The sequence below is a fragment of the Typopeltis vanoorti genome, chromosome 10, assembly GCF_054136105.1.
Source record: "Typopeltis vanoorti isolate ZY-2024b chromosome 10, IOZ_Tvanoo_1.0, whole genome shotgun sequence".
Lineage (NCBI taxonomy): Eukaryota > Metazoa > Arthropoda > Arachnida > Uropygi > Thelyphonidae > Typopeltis > Typopeltis vanoorti.
Window position 1 is genome coordinate 85,387,232 of NC_143558.1, and position 18,351 is coordinate 85,405,582.

The window sequence follows — 18,351 nt, forward strand, 5'->3', positions numbered from 1 at the left end:
CCACCTCTGCTTTAAATCTGTTCCATGAATCTTCAGCAGGTCTTCAAAATACTCCAATCTGAAAAGGAATCATTATATGCCACTGTGAAGGTTTTAGCAGCCTGTCCCACTTGACAACAAATGAGCTCTCCAACCGGAATCTTAACTCTTTCTTTTCTTTAGGCAATTTTTCCTTAGTCTTGTCTATATTAATATCCATTCGCTGTTAATATTTTTTAATTAATGAATTATCAACTGTTTTTATTTTCTAGTTATTTTGCCACCTAATAATGGCTATGTCACTCTTCTCCTTTGTACACCAAACTGTGTACAAAGATATATATATTTACAATGGCAAGCTCTTTATAGATATCTTACACACTTCTGATCGAACTATCAGAAGTGTGTAAGATATCCATAAAGAGCTTGCCATTGTAAATATATATATACATTTTTTAATATGAATGATGCAAAACGATATAAAAATCCATTTCATATCAGTCTGCATTATCTTTTCTTGTTGAGATAATCTTAAAAAAAATACTACTAAGATTTATTTTATTATTTTAATTCTCTTTTATACAAAAATAAGTTTACAATATGTGCAAAAATAGCTTGACACTTATGGGATAACCCACATTATATAGAAGAATAAGTTGATGCTTGTAGACACTTATTGCTAAATGCAGGATTTTGTTTGTTGTGATATTAATGCATAAAAACAAAACTACATTAATCAAAAAAAATTATGATAATAAATAAATAAAAAAAAATAAAAGAATTGCTTAGAATTTCTGCAAAATTCTGTCTTTAAAATACTCATCAAAAATTCAAATTTGTCACTTGCAAGCATCAATTTTACACCATTAAACAATAATATGTTAACTCAATGCATTTTGACTTATGTAGCAAAACAAATCAATGAAATAAAATCCTTATTTCATGCATTTCTACTAATTAAAATAACACTTCTGCTTTATTTTCTTTGTAAATAATCCAATTTATAATGAAGGCAAAAAACGAAGACTCAATTGCTCTTACCTATAAAGGCATTTATGGTGGATTATGTATTATATTGCATAAGCCTGTATTTCCTTAATTTTACTTAATATTACTTCTTATTTTCTCTCAACCATAAAAAAATAAAATAAAATAAAATAATAAAAAAACATTCTTAAACAAATGCAGCTTTTATTATAAGATGCTGCATGCATTTTAAGTGAATAAATTTCGCTTTCTTCAAACCAATAACAAACATTCTGACATTTAATTTTAAATGATGTTCCACTTATATCCAAATCAAGCAAATTATACACTTCATATTTAATGTTTATTGTAACTGATAAAACTTTGCAATTGCTATCTGTGTCATCAGTTGATGAATAACTGACGAATGCTTATAGAATTACTTACTCCTATAAGTATTCATCAATTATTCCCAGATATAAAGCTAATATTCAAGACAATCAGTAATTTAGTGTTTCCAATAATATCTCAAGATTACAACCCTAAGTTAATAGAATTATGATATCTAATAGTATAAACTGCAGATTGCTTTTATATATATATATATATACACAAAAGATAAAATTGTGATTTTTATTATTTAGATCAAATCAAAAGACAACTTATTTTCTTTTCACACTTTAAACTAATTAAGCATGAACAATTTATTAGTTCATTTCATGTTAATCATACCAATATACAATATAATATTCCCATCTACAAACTGTTACAGTGAGCAACTGCTAGTATATTCCTCCCAGAATTGAACACAAATTCCCTAGTGAAATGTTTTAATTTGAAAAGATAATGTAAACAATTTTAAAATATTCCTTTATTAAATCGTTAAGATAAAGAATTCTGGATCAGGGTACATTGTTAGGAATAAATTATGTGATGAAATAATTTTACATATGTAACATATGAGAAAACAAGCACCTGCTATTTTTTTGATGGATCACAGGTATTCAAATAATAATCACTTTTATTTTTTTAAATATGCAATCAATAAAAATGCATAATCATAATTCCTCCCCCCTCCCTCCACCAAGATTGTAATACTTATTTATGATAACAGCTGCCAATCTATTTATGAACAGTGCTATATTATTTTTCATATCCTAAATATCTTTAGTAATTTCTGAACAATTAACAACTTAGGTTGTGTCCATGTGTGTGATGAACAATATTCTTTATAATAATATTCTTTACATGTTCAATTAATTAAAAGATGGGACACTCCTAACTCTTTTATATTATGATACCTTGTTTATCCATACTTCCTTATTTACAACATTGCAAATGTCATTCTTTAATTTATTTTACAGACAAGTTTTATAATTAATATAAGAATACAGTAAATCTTTCAATTGTTGACTTCTCAAAGTTTTACTAAAAGTCATAGGAATTAAATATACTATTTACAGAAAAACACCCAAGGAAAATATTACAATACTTATTCTATACATTCATTTATCGTAAATCAGTGACTTTTTAAGTTATTTTCGTATAATATTATTGAAATCCTCATAAAATATAAATTTTGATACAAAATATGCTTACTTAAAAAAATAATAATAAAATAAACATTGGTAGAGAATTTGTCTAAACTTTAATATATATTACATTGCAAGGGAAAAAAGTTTTGTTAAATATTTCATAAAATTAGTTGCCAGAATCTATGTAACAATAATTACAAAATATAACCACATTTATTGTAAAATATTAATACATCTTTATTTATAAATATTTCACTTCTGCCTCTGATTCAATAGAAAAGGTATTTTCCAGTACAAATACTATATTCATGACTCTGTAAAATATACTGCAATCAGATCTGTTTCTGCAAGTCAGTCTCTAATCCAATGTATATTTATATACACATCGTCCTATAAAATATAGCTGAACAATTCTCCAAAACTGTGATGAGAAACTTTTTTTTTGTAATGATTTCTGTTCAACAGAACAAAATATCAGTCATTCATTTGTGCTGTTTTTGCATATCTCGATTAAATTTACAAAGGCACTGTACAATTATGTAATTAAAAACATGATTTGTGTAACAGTTTAATCTGATGATTAAAAATTGTAATAGAAAAGATGACAGATTGTGTTTTCTGATGTAATCAGCAGACAGAAAAGTGTGATAACACTCAGACAAGAGTAACATATGTACAAACCACAAAATCAGAGGTGGCACTGCACAACTTGTCGAAAAGGCAATACCGTGGATGCACACTATGTTACTTTGAATATCATTATATCATTATTAGCATCGCTCTAGTTATGCAATCCAATGCATGATTAGTTTTTTCAGAAAATAAAGCCAAGGCGAGTAGTGTATGTCTGCCTTGACTGTACGTATTAAAATCAGATGTTTAGATGTATCCTTCTTCAATGCCTTCTATGACACTATCCACTGGAAAATACTCCAATCTTTCCCACCTAAGGACACAAGTCTAGTATCATCCATTAGGAAACTAACAGCTGTTATATAGCTGCTGTGGCCTCCAGAAATATGATGGATGCACTATAAAAAAAATTAACATATAAGATTTAAAGTTACAAAATATAATGCTAAAACTAAACAATATTCTTAACTTTTGGAATTTTATGAAGATACTGATTTTATTTATTTATATTTTTAAAATTTAAATATAACAACAATCAGCACAATTTTAAAGTTAATGAACATTAGAATTTGTGATACTTTTTTTTTAAACTGTAAATTGAAAACCTTAGAGCTACCCATATCACCAAGCCCTTCTAATGCATAATGTAAGCAGTACACATTCCAATGCTGAAGTACTTGAGCCCGAGTTATTTTGATAGAATGGAGGTCTAATTATATTTATTTCAAATTCTGGAACTTTTCTTTTATTTTACACATATAGAACATTAACACGTTCGCTGCCAACTACGAGTATACTCATAGTTGGTAAACCAGCTACACAAGCCAGCTACGAGTATACTCGTAGGTGGCTTGTGTATACTTGTGTATACTACGAGTATACTCGTATATAGCAATAAGCTTACCGCCGGCAACGAGATTATCGTACTGACTTTGAAGAAGTGAAAATGCTTGGCTTGTGGAGCTAGCATCAAAACTGTGTATTCTCATAGATGGTATATGCTTTGCACAATCTACGAGTATACTCGTATGACGCTGACCACCAGCAACGAGAGTACCGTACTGACCTTGAAGAAGTAAAATTTCTCGACGTATGGGAACAGACTATGCCAAAGTAGCGTGGTAGCGAATGTGTTAATACATACTGAATGAATGCAATAAATTTTCAAGATTTTCAAAGAAGAGGGGAAAGTTTGCTGAAATGGTTCCTAGTTCCTCAAAATATAGCAGGTTAAAGAATTTTCCCAAAACCAGGAAGAAAATCAAGAAAGATGTGAACATTAAAAAATATATAAGTTAATAAAATGTAAATCTGAAGGAAAGAAAATGGTGATTGCCATCAGAAGAAAGTATAAGTTTAGTGATACTTTATAAAGAGTGCTGAGGATATACAGTACATACACTCAACAAGAACTCTAGTCTCCTGAAACCTCCGCCATCTACCACATAAAAACCTAGTGTCTACAAGGTCAACTATATCTATAGGTTGTGCTACGTAGGATGGACAAACAAAGTGGGAGAGACATGCAAGTCTGAACATATCACATATGTGAAGAACAAAAGAAAATACAAAACAGGACTGGCAGGACATACAAATAAATCTAAACATCAAATATTATGGCTAGAAACCAAAATGCTCCACATAGATTATAAATTCTTCTCAATTGAGTTCAAGGAGTCAGCTGAAATTATTCAACACCCTCAAACAATGCAACAAGAAACAAGGGATGATTTTACATCAGATCTGGTCTTATCTCATTAAACACCATACATATGTGGTTGCCAGTGATTTGCAGAAGATGAATCAGCAAATACCTTCATAGCATATTCTATTGTTATTCCTGTTTTCAAATATTTCATTGTGAATGTTATTGTGGAGAACTATTTGCAATATGATTTTTTAGCTAATTCACTTATTTCTCCTGATGATGTGAAATGTGAATTCCATGAAACTACCTGAGTAATTAATAAACTACTTCAATGCCAACTGTTTTATGTGGTAAGAATACCAGCAAAACAATTATTTTATGTTCTCATCCCTTAGAAGTCTGTAATGAGAGCCAAACAATGCCAGTTTTCAAAAAATGAGACAACAGATCCAGAGAACTACAGAGGAATAAATTTGCTTTGGACAATATTAGAATTATGTACAACTTATGTACAAATCAACAATGGTGATGGATTGGGGGGGGGGGTCAATTTTTTTTAAATTTTGTAAGAACTGTAATCATTAAATAGGAAGGTATTGTTGCATTCTGTTGAAAGATAGATTCCAATTTTTGTTCCAATGGAACCTCTCTCTTTCAACATAACTCAACGATATGTACAGCGTCATCTAAATCAATGGTTACAGTTCCTACACAATTAAAAAAATAATCAATCCTGCCCCAAATCCATGATCATCTCTTATGTCCAAGGTATATCCAAAAAAATAGCCAGGTCCTTAAAAAAAAAATACAACTTCTGCATAGCTTTTAAGCCTCAACTGAAACTTGCTACCCTTACCTGTTTCATTAAAGATGTTATGTCCTCCTCTCAGTTCTCTTTTCATGCAAATTGGCATACTCTGGACAAACAGGTAGATCAGCCACCATCTGCATACATGAACACAAAAATATACATCCACAATTACAGCTATGGTCAATCAGGTCTTGTGGATCATGCACTGGATACCACTCATAGAATCTTCTGGGGAAAAAGCACCATGCTTCATCACAGTAAATTTAGCGGGATGAAAAAACCCTGCTATCTCCGTATGAGCTTGGCTAACTTACCTTCAATTGAAAAAAATCCATATAAAGATTCCTCTTGTCATGATGAGAATTGAACTTAATCCTTTTCCAAACAAAGGGTACAACACACTGTCATTTTTCCAATTGTGCTAAGGAAGTGCTTAATCCAAGTTTTACATTACAGTAAATATTTAAATTTACTATGCCTGAGTTTCATTTGTTTTTAAATATACAACATGCTGATTTTGAAGTCAATGTACTACCACAAGGTATGAATTTGAAACATTCTAACCGACCAATAAACAAAAATACAAACATTTTTAAAATACCAAAAAACAAAAATTTCCTATCTGCAACTGCCTTTTAACACAACGTATGTTGGAACCAGAGAAGTGGGGAATTTAATAATTTCATGAACTATCTGATGAACAACAAGTATTGGGGGGGGGGGGGGGATCAACAATAGATGCAATACTTATTAAAGCAAATAGCAGAGAAATCATTATAATACAATAAACCTTAATATGTTCTTTAATGATTATTAAAAATAACTAAAATAGCTAAATAACAGTTTTGTAATAAATACAGAGCAAGGACAGAAATTAAAATAACCAAAGGAATTAGACAAGGTGACTCACCAAATCCCAACTTGTTTAATAAAGATGGATGAAATAATAAAAGAATTGAACAAAATGGAAAAGTGTGGAATACCTATTAACAATGAAAAATGAAGATGATTTACATAATGCTAAATACATTCAACAATGCAGCAGAAAAGAAAAAAAATGTGTGTGTGTGTATGTATGTATATATATATATATATATACCAACGACATTTGCTAGAGAACTCATAATATGTAAATTACAAATCAAAGGGAAAATAACTGAACAAGTGAATAAGATAAAATATTTAGGAATAGACCTTAACCATGAGGGTGTTTAAGGGTCAAAGCTGTATAACTGAGAGGAGACCTCCACATAGCCTTTAAAGGAATGCGGAGAACCGACCAGGGCTTCTGACATAATGTCCAACCCTCACCTTCTCGAGGTGCACCCTGTTAGGTATCTACTTGGATAGTGAACGAACGAGGATGGGCTGGCAATTTGGAATTTAGCCGACCAAATTGTATTCTTATTGGTTAAACCAAAATAACAAATGATAGTACAACATGACAAAATTTCATGCCGGCTGGGGCATCGCCAGGTTAAACAAGGCCCCCATTGTTTTCGCCAAGGAAAAAGGGCGAACAGCGAAAAGTCAGCTACTGGAACAAATCTGAAAACAAACCCCAACTCAACATCACCAGAGTTAAAGATCGGTACTATCAACATAAGAAGCCTGAATGGCAAAGAAATGGAGCTAGCTGAGGAATTACATAAGTACCAGATCGACATAATAGAGGTGACTGAAACAAAAAAGACCAAAACTGGTGAGATCTTTCTTAGCAATAAATACAAAATGTTATATTCAGGCAATGACAATCAAGGAAAAGAAGGAGTAACCATAATATTCAACACAAAATACGAGCTAATCTTCTTGAATGGCAGTCAGTCTCAAGTAGAGTAATGTGGGCAAATATGAGAATGGGGAACTGGACAATGAGACTTATTTGTGCCTATGGTCCCACAGAAGGTTCTACTAAGGTAGAAGTGGAGGAATTTTTTGAGGCTTTAGAAAAAGCAACTGACACAATGAAAAAGGAAAAGTTGGTCCTTGTTGGGGATCTAAATAGCAGAGTAGGAAATGACTGTGAAACATACAAAAATATTTTGGGAAAATTTGGAGAAAAGAGCAAAGCTAATAATAATGGCAAATATCTGTTGGATTTCTGCTCAGGACATGGACTGGTTATTACTAACACCATGTTCCAACATAAAAATGTGCACAAATTCACATGGAGAGAAGAGGCAAGGAATAAGAAAAGTCTCATTGACTATGTTATTGTTGATAGTGATGTTTTCTCCCTGGTGCAGGACACCAGAGTGTACAGAGGATTTGAAATTGAAAGTGATCACTATTTAGTCATGAGCAGGATAAAATTGAATTTCATATTGAAAAGAATAACATGTAAGAAAGTTTTAAAATGAATAAAAGTTGAGAAGCTCTCAGATGTGAACTGTAGACTAAAATACACAAAGATTATTGAAGAAAAAATGAAAGAGTTTGAGAACAGGAATCAAACCTTGGAGATTCAGTGGGAAACTCTGAAGAAAACACTGATTGATTCTGCCAGAGAGGCATGTCGTGAGGTTGTTTGCAAGGATAATAAAATCAGAACTCCCTGGTGGACACAGGAAGTTAAAGAGGCAGTGAAGGAAAAGAAGAAAGCATATCAAAAGTTCCTGTCAAATAAGGCAGCTTGTGCTCTTAGAGAATACAGAGACAAATGCAAGAATGCTAAATACTGTGTAAAACTAGCTAAACAGAAGTCATGGGAGGACTTTGGCAAGAATATAGAAAATAAATATCAAGAAGGTGTCAAAATATTCCGGAGGTTGTTGAAGAAGCTTAGGAATGGAGGAAAGAATGCTGTAAAAGGAATTAGAGATAATAAAGATGACAAGAAAATGGGAGAAAAAGATATCCTTGAAGTATGGAGTAATTACTTTGAAAAACTGCTAAATGAAACAAGCAGTGATGACAGCACAGTGGTAAAAAACACTGACCAGGCATGTAGGCAGGAAACATATCCATACTTGAAGTAGAAAAAGCCATCAAAGGCTTGAAATGTGGAAAGGCAGCTGGAGTAGATGATAATTGACCAGAAATGCTGAAGTATGGTGGTATAAGTCTTACAGTGGCTGCACTGCATAGTTCAGAAAGCCTGGACAGAGGGACGAATTCCCAATGATTGGAGTAGAGCTCTCATAGTACCCATATATAAAAAGGGAAATAAAACTGAATGTGAGAATTACAGAGGTATTTCCCTACTGAGTGTTCCTGGCATGATCTATGCAGGTATACTTGAGAAAAAATGGTTGAGAAGAATTGTGGAAGAAAAGCTGGGTGAAGAACAAGCTGGATTCAGGCCAAACAGAGGCTGTCAGGATCAGATCTTCACTTTACGACAAATAGTCGAGAAAGCATGGGAATATAACAAAGATCCGCATTTAAGTTTTGTCGATTTGGAAAAGGCATATGACAAGGTGCCAAGAGAGAAACTATTCAATACGCTGCAGTTATATGGTGTCAATGGGGCATTATATCAAGCAATACTTAGTCTTTATTTGAGTTGTAAGTCAGCAGTTAGAATTGACGGAGGTATAGGAAAATATTTAATGTTAAATCTGGTGTCAGACAAGGATGTACATTATCCTCTCTGTTATTCATTATCTATATGGATCATATTATGAAGGAAAGTGGTATTAAACATGATATCAAAATTGGAGATGTTAATGTCAGCTCTTTGCTTTATGCGGATGATGTTATACTTCTAAATAAATCCGCTAGAAATCTGCAAGATTCTCTGACTAAATTGAATAACTGTTGTAATAGATATGGTATGGAGATCAGCAATAAAAAGACAAAGACAATGAAAATAGGCAGAATCATTGAAAATGTCAACTGTGTTGTGAATGGAGACCTGTGGAACAAGTAAAACATTTCAGCTACTTAGGCATAATTTTTTCTGAAGATGGTAAATTAAATATAGAAATAGACAACAGAATCAGCAAAGCTGGTATGGTGGGAAGTCAATTGAATAAATTCATATAGAATAAGAGAGAAATTAGTCGGAACACTAAATTAGCTGTATACAAGACAGTGTTCAAACCAGTTTTAACTTATGGATCTGAGAGCTGGGTCAGAAGTAAAACACTTGACCAAAGACTACAGACCGCAGCAGATATGAGAGTCCTGAGAAAGATTAGAGGCGTGAACAGATGGCATCAATGGCAATATCATATTAAAAACAAGGATATTAGGAAAGAACCTGACATTGTTAGCATCCAGGAATGCGTTAGCAAAGCTAATCTCAGGTGGTATGGTCACTTAAACAGAATGGTCGAGGAAAGATATGCCAAACAAGTGTTCTCTGCCAGGTTGGCAGGAAAAGGACCCAGAGGAAGACCAAGATATAGGTGGATTGATACGGTAAAAAGTGCATTAGACGATAGAAATATAAGATCTGATAATGTTGTAGCTTTGACAGGTAACAGATTGATTTGGCAGAAAATTGTAGGTAGGAAGTTAGTAATGATGTAAATTTTTCATGTAGTACTATCATATCCTGTGAATGGAGAACCTGACACTTGAGGGTACATGGCAGGAATGTGATGATGATGACTTAACCATGGTATCACAGAAAATGAAGTATGAGAACAAGCATTACAAATTAATAGTTTAATGGTCTCATAAGGAAGAATAAGAACACAAGGAAACAAAAAATAAAAAAATCAGAGCAGTATTTACACATACACTGCTTGGAAGGAGGTCAACGGACACACCAATGGGCAAGGTGCATCATGCCATATAATGAGACGTGTTTGTAGCCTGTATAAATTGGAGGAATCTGATGCTTCCAAGTCAGTGCAACTATGTCTGTGTGAAATGGCTGCAAGAAAGGAACTGAGAGAGCTTGAAAGAGGCATTGTGATAGGATGCCATGTTACAGGCATATCTGTTCAGCAAATTGTTGACAAACTGAATTATCCCAGATTAACAGTCAGTGATACCATACTGAGGTGGAAGGGCAGGGAGTCAACCGCAAGTGCTCCCTGCAGTGGACAACCCACCACACGCACCGAATGTTGCCTGTATGGTGCTACAAAGGATAATATGTAAAAACCACCATTTGTTGGCTGGAACATTGAATGCAGAACATTCATTCTGGAAGATGAATCTTCACAAAAACATTCAGGGCCAAGGCTCACAACATGGGCTTCTGTGGTAGGACTGTGATATGCAAGCACACATTACCCAAACCAACATGCAGTGTTGTCTTTAGTTGTGCAAAGAGTGTATACAGTAGGACATGGAAATTTGAAAAGCTGTGTTATGGAGTGAGAGATGAATGATGCTACACCCTCTACTGAGTAGATGGAAGGGGTGTAGGTGTGGTGGATGCCCAGTGAATGTCTCTTACCATAGTGCATAATCCAACTATGAAATTCGACAGTGGCAATATGATGATATGTTTTTCTGGTCTTGTTTTTCCTGGTTTGACCTCGGACCTCTGTTTGTGGTGTCACGAACACTGAATTCCAAGAGGTATCAGAACACTCTGGACAATGCAATGTTTCCTACTTTGTGGCATTTCTACAGAACTGACCATTGTCTCTTAAGACAATGTATCACATAAGGCTGCTGCTGTAACTGTGTGGTTTGCAAACATGAAAGTCATCACACTTACCTAGCCTCCACAGATCTCAATAATATTGAATGGTGGGATGAACTGGAGCATCGAATGTGGTCAAGGGACGTCTGCCCCACAACAGTCAAGGACCTCATTACATGCCTACAGGAAGAATGGTCCAAAATTCCCATCAATTGCTTCGCACGCTTGTAGAAAGTGTGCCCCATAAGACTGCTGCAGTCACTGCAGAAAAAAACATCATATTAAGGTATGTGCCATGGCTGGTTGTTCCTCACACTATGGTGTCAGTTGCAGTGTATAGGAGAAACACATGCAGAAACTATAAAAATTAGATAAATGAAACCATTGACATAAACTGAAGGCATAACAATATTAAACAAAGTTAGAAACTCATAAATCAGAAAAAAATTGTAAAATATAGCCAATAAATGATTGGGTCTAAAAACAAAAATTAGAATGACAAAAGTCATACAGAAAGAATGCAGGATAACACATGGGCAAAGAAAGTACACAGCAGGGTATTAAAGATGGTCTTGAAATCAGCAACACTACTAACAATTAAGCTCAAAAGTGAAAGAAGATGGATTACTCAAGTTAAATAGAGAGTCCAAAAAGGATTTTTCTCTTGTTTACACTGAGCTTGTAAACAGTTTGTAAATACTGCATTTGACAATGAAGAACTAATTGATTATTGTATCCACTCTCTGACCAGAAAATCGCAAGTGCAAATTCCACTGTGAGAATGTATACTTTGTGAATATATTGTGGTTATACATGAATTTCACTGTCCAGTGTAAGACTACTACTTGATTATCAGAGGAATGAACCAGAAATGGCTTGAAAATGTAGTGTTTTGTCTCTAGGGAATGTTATAGATGATACAATGCTTAGCCCATGGTAATTAACATGCACACACACGCACACGTTTTTACCATTTTCCATGAATATAGTTTATTGTCTTTCTATACTATATTTCCTGATAATTTAAAGGAGCTATTAGTGAGAATTACCTGACTTTAAATTGCTTTAAGATATGAGAGAATGTTTGAATGAGAAAATCATTTTACACATATTCATGTATACATGTTAGTCAAAATAGTATAACCATGATGTTCATTCCAAGTCCCTGATTAACACAGACAAGGGATTTGAGACAGATCTCAAACATGGTTCAATTATAGGATATTTAAAGGAAAGTAGTATTCAGGAAACTTCCAATATGGTACACTGAACAGACTGCTATGGTTAAGGTGTTTCAAGAGCTTGCAAGGATACCAGTTAATGGTAGGTGCTCACACCTTCTTAATACTTTTTTGGTGAACATGGGTTATCTCATCTTGTGCAAGCCCATATACAATGAAAAACTTTAACTAGAGAATGAACAGTGCCTTCCCATAATCCAATGGATGCTTCTCTCCAAAGTAAGTTCCCAATGAAGGTACTTATGCTTATACCTATCAGAGATTATTATATTTACAGTTTGCATCAGAGAGAGAAATCATTGGACTATTGAAAACAAAAACAAAAAAAAAGTCTTTTTGGATGAATCTCATTTATAGCTTTGCCATGTGAATGGTAGGTGGTCAGTTAGGTGAAAACCTGGTGATAAGAATTAGCCCAACACCATGGTATCCAGCAGAAAGAGACAGGAGACAGCAGCATTATAGTATGGGGAAGGGAAAGTGATTTCTGGGAAATCACTTGGAGCATTGATACTCATAGACTACTGTGAATGAAAGGATCTGATCACCCATAGTAATATACAAACCATAGCTGATCAGGTAGTACTCTTCATCATGACTGCCATCTTTCAAATATCAAAATAGATGTTTGAGAAACAAGCTGACCTTGCTGTAGTATCTGCAGCCTCATTACCCTTAATCCTAACATGGCTTGGAATCGAACAGAAGCAAACAACAAGGTGTAGCTTCCATAACTGAAAGACGAGATGTTGATTTCAAAAGAGTACTGGATGTAGCTCTAGACTTCTTATTGCCTGGAGAGAACTTTTGTGAGTCTGAATATATTATGCACCTTTGGAAGTGACGGAATCTAATGAACTTTAATGCCAGCTCTATACAGAGCATACAGCTCTATTGTAAAGTTGCTACACTCTGGTGGGATTTATGCAGATATAATGGTGTCTGAAAAGACAGAAGAAGATCCCATTAGGTACTTTGATTTTAACCTGTCTGTGTAGACAGGCACAAAATCAGAATATTCAGTTCTATGAGCTTTAAGAGCTGCTGGTAGATGACAGCAGGGGTGGAAATTTTCGGTAGCATGCTGAAAGAAAAGCTACAGAAAATTAACATAGACTTGTAAAACATTTTCAAATGACTATGCTGAATATAATATTCATGCAATTAACACTCCTTTCAAAAATTAAATACACACATTTAGGTCTCTAATCTAAGCAGCCTGACAGTATCTTGCTAAAGTGTACTTTGTATTGTCATTTTACATTTTTCAGAGATATGTAAAAAAGACTTAATGGCGTTTAGTAGCAGAATGGAAATTGGTTTACTTCGTTAAAAATGTGCATTTTTTTTAACCATTTTCATCACTTCTGACAAAAATACATTATGAGTTATGAGACAAATTATGAAATTAAATAATTCTTATTTCATAAAACATATCAATTCTATTTTATTAAACACTGGGAGAGGGACTTCAGCCCACTCCAAACTCCTTAAGTGAGAAGGCTGGGCTTGATTAAGTATTTAAAAAATTAATAATAATCTTAGTAAAAAATCATTTATCTACTGAATGATTTTAAATATGGCATTAATTTCTGAGATTTAATTATAGCTGTAAAAGGGAGTTTATGCAACTACTTTTTCTCTATACTTTTCAACTAACTTTTTATCTAGTATAAGTAATTTGAATTTTTCATGCATGATGAAACTTCTATCATTAATATAGCAATGAAGTATAAGATTAAAATTACCTTGGTCTGACAAGCTGGAAACGTATAAAGTTTAATCCTTCCCAAGTCATCTCCCGTAGCTAGTAACTTCTGGTTATGAGACCTGTCACATGTATTAACATCAGTACCATCTGCATTCTCTGGCCATATACCTATTTATGTAGATAAAAATATCATTAAATTAATGTTTACCTTCTGATATGTAGACCCTGTATATGAAATTAGAGAATGGAATCCTAATAGGATAATTCCATTTTCTAAGTTTTTGTGCGAGTCTGTAGAATTGATGAGCGAGCTAAAAACATTATAAAATGTCATTAAAATAATTACTAAGGGAAAAATCTCATGATATAGTTAGCCCACCGATTAGGGGTCCCTCGACACTTCTGCGCATGTCAGAAAAAGGAGAATCCATTCCGATAATAGAGTAATCAATCTGTCTTCTGGGATGTGTTTGTTTATTATTACAGGTTGGAAAATTTGGCTTTTCTTTTACGAACATTGTAGTTTTTAAAGTGTAACTATTTTGCTTGTATAACAGTTGGAAAAATATACGTAGAGTATTAACAAAATTAAAAAAGGTATAGCGTTAAACAAAAATTTAACTAAGTTTATTTTTAAGAAAGTTTTCTATAAAATAAAAACAATTATACAGAAAAACAGAAATTTTTCAAATGAACTTAGATATTCTAAACTGACAGTTGAGAGAACTGAGACACTTTAATGGCCTAAACCGATTAATTATTTATGACTTGTGACTCTTTTAACAAACCCATGCAAAAAAAGGTTGGAAAAAATACCATTATCAATTCCTTTTAATCTTCATAGTCATCTGAATCGCCATCACTTTCACTTAAACTGATCACCAAAGGTTTGCATAATTCTTCGATAATTCCGTCTCTGTCCCAATACATATTTTCCAATGAGGTGACACGAAAGCAATATTTTGCCCAGTTTTGAACTGTAATACTTTCAATCACCTGTTCTGAAAGCTTAAAAGGTTTCGACATGTCAATATCTCCAGTTACGTTGCGATGGTGAATGAAACTTTTCACTTCTTCCCAAACATACTCAATAGTATTAATATCGCATGATAACTAATATTTAAGGAATTGACAGCGTATACTAGAAATATAGATTAAATAAACTTTAATATATACTTTCCGACATTTCAGCGAACGTCACGTTGCCATCTTCTTGGGAACTTACTACAAAGACACGTGCACACAAGTACTAATAACAGCAAATGAGACTGAAGCTAGGAAGCTAGCGTTTTCCTAAAGTCCTGATGGTGCCCCCTGGCGGGCTATATTGGTAGTTCTTAGCCTTTGGGCTGAAGTTCTTCTGATAAAAGTTTCCCAAATTTGGGGCAGTCTCATGCATCCAAATTTGTTGAGGTTTGGCATGTTCCTAAGGGCCGAGGCTGATTCCATGAATAGTCTTTCATACTTGAACTTGCTGCAGTGTATTACTGTGGCTTTCTTCCATCTTATTCTGTGGCGAGTATCCAGAGCGTGGTCTGCAAGCCCCAGATGTCAGAGTTTGTGTGAAATCTTGCAATTTGAATTCCATTACAGTTCAACATGTGCAAATAAATAAACAAATACATGCTATTTATATTAACATACTGTTACCTAGTATGTTCTTCTTTGGGAGGTTATTGTTTTCCTCTTTTTCCAGGGTGAATTTGATTCTAGGGTGTTGGTTGTTTAAGTGTGTTAGGAAGGAGAGGAGTGAATCCGAGCCATGTGGCCAAATAGCAAAAACATCATCAACGTAGCGAAGCCATATGGTAGGTTTTTGTGAGGCTGAGTACTGGTGAAATCGGATGTAATCCTTGTGTTCTGAGATTCTGATATTTGCTGTCCTGCCTGTTTGGCCAAAGTAGGACAGTTTACAGCTGCAAGGGACCTGGTATACATCAGGTAGGTCTAGGGGAAGTGGTTGGTCTTTGGTGGAGAGGATAAGGGATGCCAGTTTTCTATGTGGTCTGTAACAAGTGGTCAAGTCATGTTTTTTTAAGATTTTATTGATTTTTTTCGAGGTGCCTCGGATGTAGGGAATGGTGATGGATTTAGAGTAATCTTTTTTGTGAAGGGGAGGGGGGTGGTGGGTTGTGGATAACTGGGTTAAGTATTTTTTGGAGGGGGTAGCCATTGGCTGAGAAAGTGTCACGGATGTGATTTAGTTAAGTGGTTAGGGCTTGATCATTAGAACAGATTATTTTTGCCCTGTTGAATAATGTTTTAATAACTCCATATTATTGTGAGGGGGGGGGGATTGTTGGTGAATGTATCTGCCTGTATGGGTGGGTTTTCTATAAACTGAAAAAACCAAGGTTCCATCAGGTTGGCGGGTGACTAGTGTGTCTAGGAAGGGGAGGTTATTGTTTTCCTCTTTTTCCAGGGTGAATTTGATTCTAGGGTGTTGGTTGTTTAAGTGTGTTAGGAAGGAGAGGAGTGAATCCGAGCCATGTGGCCAAATAGCAAAAACATCATCAACGTAGCGAAGCCATATGGTAGGTTTTTGTGAGGCTGAGTTTAAGGCTTTCTCTTCAAACGTCTCCATGAAGAAGTTGGCCAAGGGTGGGGAAAGTGGTGAACCCATGGCTGTCCCCTCTATCTGTTTGTAGAATTTTTCCTGCCAAACGAAATAGCCTGAGTTCATTGCAGCTTGTTCATTAAAGTGGTCAAATAGCTTGACCACTTGTTACAGACCACATAGAAAACTGGCATCCCTTATCCGCTCCACCAAAGACTAACCACTTCCCCTAGACCCACCTGGTGTATACCAGGTCCCTTGCAGCTGTAAACTGTCCTACTTTGGCCAAACAGGCAGGACAGTAAATATTAGAATCTCAGAACACAAGGATTACATCCGATTTCACCAGTACAGCCACTCTGGGCTTGCAGACCACGCTCTGGATACTCGCCACAGTAATACACCGCAGCAAGTTCAAGTATGAAAGACTATTCATGGAATCAGCCTCGGCCCTTAGGAACATGCCAAACCTCAACAAATTTGGATGCATGAGACTGCCCCAAATTTGGGAAACTTTTATCAGAACTTCAGCCCAAAGGCCAAGAACTACCAATATAGCCCGCCAGGGGCACCATCAGGACTTTAGGAAAACGCTAGCTTCCTAGCTTCAGTCTCATTTGCTGTTATTAGTACTTGTGTGCACGTGTCTTTGTAGTAAGTTCCCAAGAAGATGGCAACGTGACGTTCGCCGAAATATCGGAAAGTATATATTAAAGTTTATTTAATCTATATTTCTAGTATACGCTGTCAATTCCTTAAATATTAGTTATCATGTTTAACCAGCGTATAAGCCTCTCAACAAGAATAATGATCATCCACGGAGATCTCTTTGCACGCAAGGCCCGCCATTACGGCAAACTGAAGCTGAAGTTATCCAGACAACTTAACCGTCTGGCATTCCTAAAACGCTGCTGGGATAATCAAGTCATCCCGAACTGTGTTAAATTTAAACACCGCTTCATCTCACAGAAAGCTCTCCGTATTTACAACCGCGTTAGCCAGGCATTACTTCAGGAGCAAATTACCGCTACACGCGGTTCCCTAGCCGACATAAACAGAGCTATTGCAACGCTAGAAAATGAGCTTTCACTTATGCTGAATCACGAGCTTTGGTCAGTCCTACATGATGTCTCGTGTACGGTAGCTAAAAAAGAATTTGAACGAGTATGGAGCCGACCTATCAACAAGTTTGATAAATTAATAAAGAACTCGGCGTCCAAACCTAAACTACAAACCAACACTGTTGTTAACCTTTCGTTGGCTACCTTAAAGCCAGAAGCACTCCACGCTCTGTCACGTGGTCACAACTTCGCCATTGCTCCTAAGAAATTACCGGCCGAGGAATTAATGATCCAAATTGAACGAGGGATTCGCCAACTTCCAAACCACATCGCCAACAATATTAGATTGGATGTAGCCTGTGTTCTCAATAAAGCAAAACCTCCAAAATCCAACATATCCATTAGTGAATACAAGGCACTACAAGAATTGAAGAGAAAAAAAAAAATAGTGATCACCAAAGCGGATAATGGGAATGCCACTGTGGTACTCAATCTTAAAGACTACACAGGTAAGCTCAAGGCTTTATTATTAGATCGTTCCACTTACCTCCCCATTGATTACAATCCCACCAACTCACAAATTAGAAAACTCCATAGGCTCCTTAAGAAGGTCACTTCTTGGCCTGTGGAGATTACCAACAGACTAAAACCTATAACTCTA

General features: G+C 34.9%; 1 protein-coding gene across 5 annotated transcripts in view; it reads right to left on the bottom strand.

Moving 5' to 3' along the window:
* Positions 1 to 591: 591 nt before the first annotated feature.
* Positions 592 to 18,351, bottom strand: part of LOC150102559 (echinoderm microtubule-associated protein-like 2) — a 373,793-nt gene continuing 356,033 nt past the window's right edge. For all 5 annotated transcript variants that reach the window (XM_090399817.1, XM_090399820.1, XM_090399815.1 and 2 more), the window contains 2 exons: positions 14,110 to 14,240; positions 592 to 3,511 (listed from right to left, as the gene is read on the bottom strand). In XM_090399817.1, the coding sequence (XP_090255943.1) occupies positions 3,386 to 3,511; positions 14,110 to 14,240 (257 nt within the window). In that variant the 3' untranslated portion in view covers positions 592 to 3,385. The remainder of the gene's footprint in view (positions 3,512 to 14,109; positions 14,241 to 18,351) is intronic.